This window comes from Cynara cardunculus, assembly GCF_001531365.2.
Source record: "Cynara cardunculus var. scolymus isolate 2C chromosome LG 2, CcrdV1, whole genome shotgun sequence".
NCBI lineage: Eukaryota > Viridiplantae > Streptophyta > Magnoliopsida > Asterales > Asteraceae > Cynara > Cynara cardunculus.
In genome coordinates this window covers 4,192,717-4,199,191 of record NC_037529.1, presented here as the reverse complement: position 1 = coordinate 4,199,191, position 6,475 = coordinate 4,192,717, and the positions used below count along the sequence as shown (strand labels likewise).

The 6,475-nt window shown below is 36.2% G+C and overlaps 2 protein-coding genes across 2 annotated transcripts in view; both read right to left on the bottom strand.

The window, feature by feature from the left end:
• The window catches only part of LOC112504388 (COP9 signalosome complex subunit 2), a 9,798-nt gene extending 8,691 nt beyond the window's left edge, over positions 1 to 1,107 (bottom strand). The window contains exons 1-3 of the mRNA XM_025108332.1: positions 994 to 1,107; positions 698 to 817; positions 414 to 502 (exon numbers count right to left, since the gene is read on the bottom strand). Coding sequence (XP_024964100.1) covers positions 414 to 502; positions 698 to 817; positions 994 to 1,003 — 219 coding nt within the window. The 5' untranslated portion in view covers positions 1,004 to 1,107. The remainder of the gene's footprint in view (positions 1 to 413; positions 503 to 697; positions 818 to 993) is intronic.
• Positions 1,108 to 2,736: 1,629 nt separating this feature from the next.
• Positions 2,737 to 6,475, bottom strand: part of LOC112506494 (NADPH-dependent aldo-keto reductase, chloroplastic-like) — a 4,428-nt gene continuing 689 nt past the window's right edge. Inside the window, exons 2-7 of the mRNA XM_025110586.1 lie at positions 5,342 to 5,392; positions 4,510 to 4,586; positions 4,342 to 4,429; positions 3,927 to 4,202; positions 3,203 to 3,451; positions 2,737 to 3,113 (exon numbers count right to left, since the gene is read on the bottom strand). Of these exons, the coding sequence (XP_024966354.1) occupies positions 3,027 to 3,113; positions 3,203 to 3,451; positions 3,927 to 4,202; positions 4,342 to 4,429; positions 4,510 to 4,586; positions 5,342 to 5,392 (828 nt within the window). The 3' untranslated portion in view covers positions 2,737 to 3,026. The remainder of the gene's footprint in view (positions 3,114 to 3,202; positions 3,452 to 3,926; positions 4,203 to 4,341; positions 4,430 to 4,509; positions 4,587 to 5,341; positions 5,393 to 6,475) is intronic.

Below are 6,475 nucleotides of genomic sequence, written 5' to 3'. Positions count from 1 at the left end.
ATATAGCCAGAGTGTTGATCAGCAATAATGCAAAGAAGCTTTTATCCCAAACTAGTACAGGTAGACTAAAAATAACCAAAAAACTACAATGCAGTAAAAGGTTTGGGTTCTTGTGAGAATGGAAGTTATGGTRAGAASGGATCTCCACCCTTYGATCAATCCTAATTGAAGATCAACACTAAYGAGATGCATCAGATCAATTCCCGTGGGAGGCACAATTCATGGGATGGGGGTGAGATTAAAAGCGATCAAGGGTCCATATCCCTTCTCACGCTTCTCCACCTTAACTCCTATTCTCACACTATCTTTCGTCATGCAATAAAATCCRATAGCAAAACATAAATACCCAATTCGCCAAAGGTTGTAAAACATAGATGGGGTCATTCCTCACACTGCTATCCAWGGCCAACTACTTTGCACTGTTTAATTGCATCAAAGCAGACAACTATGCATCCATTATACAGGTTTGATTTGAAGAATCCAGGTGGGTAACAAARAGTTGCTGTTCATATCAACTCCGTAAGTGGAAAATATAACTCATTATTCCAYATCAAAATTAAAGTCAATGTTTAGCTCTTTTTTCTGGATTGGAAGAAGTATTATCAATTAATGGGAATTTACTAGCGTATAGTAAGGATAGAAGTATCAATCAGTTTTGAAGATAAAATTTAACCAGTATATGCATAACTCTAACTACTGAAAAGGAAGTTCACTGATTCAAAACCTTTAGAATTGTAATATTGATTTTCAATGTCCACATCTTGCTCCTCAGGTTCTTCCTCGGAGTACTCGAATCCATAATCCTCCATGTCTGCATCTAAAYGAGAAATAAGAAAGAAAAATCGTCATGACAACGTGGCAACAGTGCAAAACCCATTAACTTAAACAARAAACCCACTTCGTAGCAATCGAATGTGTGCGTTTCTGCAGATGGGTCATTTAACTGAGTAGAATTGAACCTRTTAAGCAAGAAATTGTGAAGCTTAACCTCACCTGAACCCATGATTGGTTGACGATGATAAGAAGATGGGGAATAGATGAGCGATCAGTGCTCTAGGGTTTGGTTTCGAACATGTAACACCAGGGAATGGCCTCGGTACGTTTCTCTTTCCGTAAACCTGGTAAACTTTTATCACATAATTTGGTGATATTGTTTATTAGGGGCGTTTGGAAATATTGCTTATTTTTTCCTATAAAATAATTATTAATTTATTATAAATTATAATGGTTTAATTTTTTTAAAAATTATTATTACCGGTTTGGCATCAGTATAAGTTGTTTATTCAAACACTCACTAGGCCCACATCGGACCCATCTCCAAAGAGGCTAATGTGAGTGAGCTACGGCCTGCAACCTATCTTATATATGGACAAAGTCACTCCATCCCTTTACCAACTAAGTTACGCGTAGATGATTGCAGTTGTATTATTTATTATTTACTTGGGTAAACTACAATTTAGTTCGTATGATTTGCAGAAAAAACTTTAAAAATTGTATCTCAAACGTAAACAGGACAAGAATAGTAATTGTGACATGTATTTTGCTTTGAAACTAGTCTCGGCATTAATACGACAATTGTAACGGCATTACTTGAAGGGTATTTTGGTCATTTTGTATTTATTTATTTTTTTAAAAAAAATATTAGCATTTAAGTATATGAATTTGTTGTACAAGTATCGTTGGCAATTCGAAAAAAGTAAAAAAACAAAACCCTTGTGTTTTTCTCTCTCCTCCCGCTTCTTCGACCACCCCTTCCCTTTATGGGTACCTTGTACGTCCGAACCTAAGGGCACCATCGTCATTTTTTCGTTTCATTATTGCCTAAAGTATATATATATAACCTAAAAAAAACATTGAACAAACTAGAAAAAGTTTAAACAAAATAGTTAAAATTTTGGACAATATTGAGCAAGTCGAATAGCGATTTAAAATTTTTTATATTTATTTTTGACGAAATTCGGAATTTTGCCAATTTAAATGACGCRGTCAATTGATAAATGAAAACTAAAAACATAATGTTTTTGACACACTTTTTTCAATTGTGTCATCAAGTTGAGCCTATAACATAAAAACTAAATATAATTAATCTACATGTACTTTTTTAACGGTTAGTTCGGTCCATACCGCTTAAAAAACGTTCAAACCGTAGACCAGATCAAGCAATTTGTCCATTTTTCATGCTAGACCAGACCATCAGATCGCTCAAACCGCCAAATACGGTCCAATTTAACTTGGTTCGATCGGTTTTGAACGGTCCAACGATATTTTTATTAAAACAACTCCTTAAACCCTATTCTCGAATGAGATTTGTCGGGTAGGTTTGGTTTGCTTGTTCATATTGTATGATGGTGTTTATGGTTCTTATCCCTGAACTTCGTTTATTACAAAAAAAAAAAAAAAACATGTGGTATGCATTTTTTATTCTGATTTTGATCCCTCACTTAACAATCGTTATTTCATACCACTAAATACCCCTATATGTAGACACCTTGATCATCTTACCTTGAAATGTGACATGACAAAAAGGTAATGACCGTTTATTATCATTTTGATCGTGTAGGCAGGTATGCTATTTGGTCAATCCGGGATGATGAGATAAGACGAGAGTGGGTCTGGTTGCAATCTTTTGAAAAAAAGATTGTTTTCGTAAGGRTGCATTTGGTACTTGAACAARGATCTCGAYAAGCAAGARTRAGGTATTAAATTGACATGAATGGCAGGGCAGGTAGTTTAWGYGAGATAGAAAACATGCATTTTTATGTCACTCGATCCCGTTCTACCMGAATTCCATTGTTGAGTCAAACGTGAGACAACAGATTTTTGCTATGTCTTAGTCTCCGTGTACCAAATGCAGAAAYGAACATAACATAACCTTATCAGTTTCTCCTAAACCATGATGCCACCAGAGTAAACTTCAAACTGTCCTTTGATTCCAGGATTTTGACATCAGTCCTGGTTTATTTGCATTGTTTTTACGAAAATGACGAAAATAAACACAACTAGAATCGTTTAAGTTCTCCTATTTTTCAGATCTCACCGTCCCAGAGTTCTTCAACGGTTTTATACTGGCTGTAGGTCTCATTGACAAGAAATTCCCCTCTGAKAAGTCGTGCCTGCAAGAAAGTAGCATTCACATGTGAATAAATGGATTTTTCACATTGAATGATGGATTAGATGTGATAGGCAGGAGAAGAAAGCTTGCCTGCTCGATTTTAGACAACTCCGTGAACAAGTCATCTGGAATGGACCAATCGAWAATGGCAAAGTTCTCTTTGATACGTGCTTCATTCGTACTCTTTGGAAGTACGCTATGACCCATCTGCAAACCCCAACGGAGAGCCACCTGTGCAGGCGTCTTCCCTAATCTTTCCGCAACCATTGTCAGAATGGGATGCTGCAGTACATTGCTCTTGAGCCATTTCGTGCCAGGAGAACCGAGTGGTGAATATGCCTGTATATTTGAATGAAGAGCAACGTCAAAGTAAGGGGCTGTTTGGTTGATTTTCCATTAAGTCCAATATGGATAAAGCTGTTTGTGTGACTAATACGTCTTTATAGATGTTTCTGAGGGGGTTTCATAGAGGAAGAAGTGTGCTTTCTATAGAGAATTATCTTCTCTCGTTACCTTGTTAATTGGGAGGGGCATGTTTGGAAAAAAATGGCTTTTTGTATAAAACTTCAATCTAGAAGCTAACCAAATAAGCCACTTTATATATCATTAAGCCACYATCAAACAATCATTTATAGCTAACCAAATAAGTTGCGAGTCCTATTAAGCTCGTTAAGCTGCCAACAAGCAGGCCCTAAGTATGCCTCTTAGCAGAAAGAGATAACACAAGATTTCCCAGTCTTTTTTGGCTCCGRAGAACACACATGGAAAAGAACGCAAAAATGAATAGTTAAATAGAAGTTTCATGCCCACTTACGGAAAGATGAACACCCTTAGATTTACAGAATTCCCGCAGTTTGGTTTGCTGCCACGAAGGATGGCACTCCACCTGATTCACAGCAGGGCGAATTCGCGATACCTCCAACAAATCTCCCAATTTCTTTGATGAAAAATTGCTAACGCCTAAAGCTCGGGTCTTGCCACAATCATAGAGTGCTTCCATTGCTTTCCATGTGGCAGGTAWATCGGTTGGGATAAAATTTTCAGGTTTGAACCCCGCAGCCCCCTTCTTTGTCCGTACCGGCCAGTGAATCTTGAATAGAAAGAACAAGATTTATCGGTTAATACGTACAAATGAAGATCAAGMCAGAAAATATGTCGTTTTTACTCTATGAAATAAGTTGTTTTTGCAGATCAAAGAGGGTATGAAACTTGGCATTCTGCAGACTTACAAGGTACAAATCAACATGGTCAAGCTGCAAGTCTTGCAAAGTCCTGTCCAATGCCAATGGTACGTCTTCCGGGGCATGATCATTACACCTGTAACGTTTAGGATATTGAATATTTAATTGAACGAATCACACGAAWCCAAAGTTAAGCGAGAAGGGATTAAAACAAACCAGAGTTTAGAGGTAATAAACAGATCTTGTCGTTCCACCACACCATCATCAAAGAGCTGCTTCAAAGCTACACCAATCTTGAAAACCATAATGGCATTAACATAGTTGAGTTATGAATTGTTTTGGACTACAAAAAGAGACTAAAGGATATGCAAGAATAAGTTTTACAGGGTCTTTGGTACTTGATGACACCAAATATAACAAGAAAAAGCAAAAAGGTCGTCATTGTATATTTTAGCAGCTTATATGGTACCCAGAAATAAGATACCGGTATGCWGAGGCGGATCTAGAAATTTTTTTAAGTGGTAGCAACATTTGACTATAAAAAGCGAAAATATGGATATTTTACAAAATCATCATCGGTCTTATGGTTAATTCCTTGGTTTTTGTATGTAAGGTCCTKTGCTCGAGTCTTTTATCCTAATTTTTTCGGAAATATAATAAACTTGAAATTAAAAGCAAAAAACTAAAAAATGATATAAATGAGATTTGAACCCGCGCCCGCAAGAGGAGAAAAGACCATGCAAACCAACTATACCAAGAGAAACTTGTGTTATCATTGTAGTTTCAAGGTGCATATAGTTGCACCCATCAAAATAATACGGTGGCACCTTTCACGACCCAAAAACATTTTACACTATGATGGAGGAACGAAGCAAGCATGTGCCATCGTATGCCCCATAGTGGATCCGTCCCTGTCGGTATAGCAACAATCTAGATAGGAACCTTGGCTAAAAGTACCCCATTATTGCTCTACATTCTAACAAAAATGAAGTCCATAAGYTTATGTCTTATGATGTAATTCTCCATTTCTGTAAACTTGCATATATACCTCTTTTTCGTTGCCATAAACTTGGGCACAATCGATGTGKCGGTACCCAGCCTGCAGGAGAGAAACATGATGAGAAGATAGTCGATGCAATTATGAACTTATAAAACTTTGGTTATGTTTGGCAAACGAGTAGGTAAGTTGACTGTTGCCTGAAAAACTAACTGATGAACTAATCATGTTTAGTTAAAATTGGGATAAAATAGTTACGAAATATGAAATGACCAAAAAGAACATGTTAAAAAATTAGTTAATTTTAGCATTACATAATATAATTAAGCATATTAGCCTTAGTGAAATAAGAAACATATTTCTAATGATTTGAATTTTTTTGAAAAAAAAARMAAACGATAACAATTAATACAAACCATTATTAACTTTAAATGGAAAAGTCCAATTAAGTGAGAACGTAAATATGTATGAATRTCACCATTTACATTATGAATTCAATTTGAGTCGTAATTGAATAATTCAATTATGAATATATATCTGCAAGCATCATGGATATTGTGCACCCCTATACGCTACAATAAATGCATCATAAAAACAGCCTTTCTTTTGTTAAAAAGCCTCAAGGAATTGTCTTAATGGTCTTATGCAGTTATCCTTAGGTCAACCTAATTGACTATGCATTCTAGACTAAAGGATAGAATGGGGCTTTTACCAAGGCAAGTGCTTGCCGGCAAGAGACACCACCGTCCGAGATTCTCGGTCCTTGCTATCTCTAAACAGACTTTGTCCTTGTCATGCCCCAACTAAAGTAAGTAACACCTTAAGATTTCCAGTCCTTGCTATCTGATAAGATTTTTGGTCCTTACCAATGCCATGCTCCCAGTAAAGAAAGTGACAACAGATAAGCGYTTACCTAGTAAGCTTTTGATAGATGACCCATGACTCCATAAGGATTTGGAAATAGAACATACCATTTTATACCTAGAAGAACCCAACTCGTGGTCAAATCTTGTTAGAGTTTCATTCCCCATATCGATTTTRCACAGATACATACACACATATATATAGAGCATGGATCATTTGTAAATCGTTATATTAGCACAAACTTTGCAAAACAATATCAACCATCTTCAATGAAAATGTCAGTTGTTTCCTAATATAAAGCATTTGATAATAAATAAACCT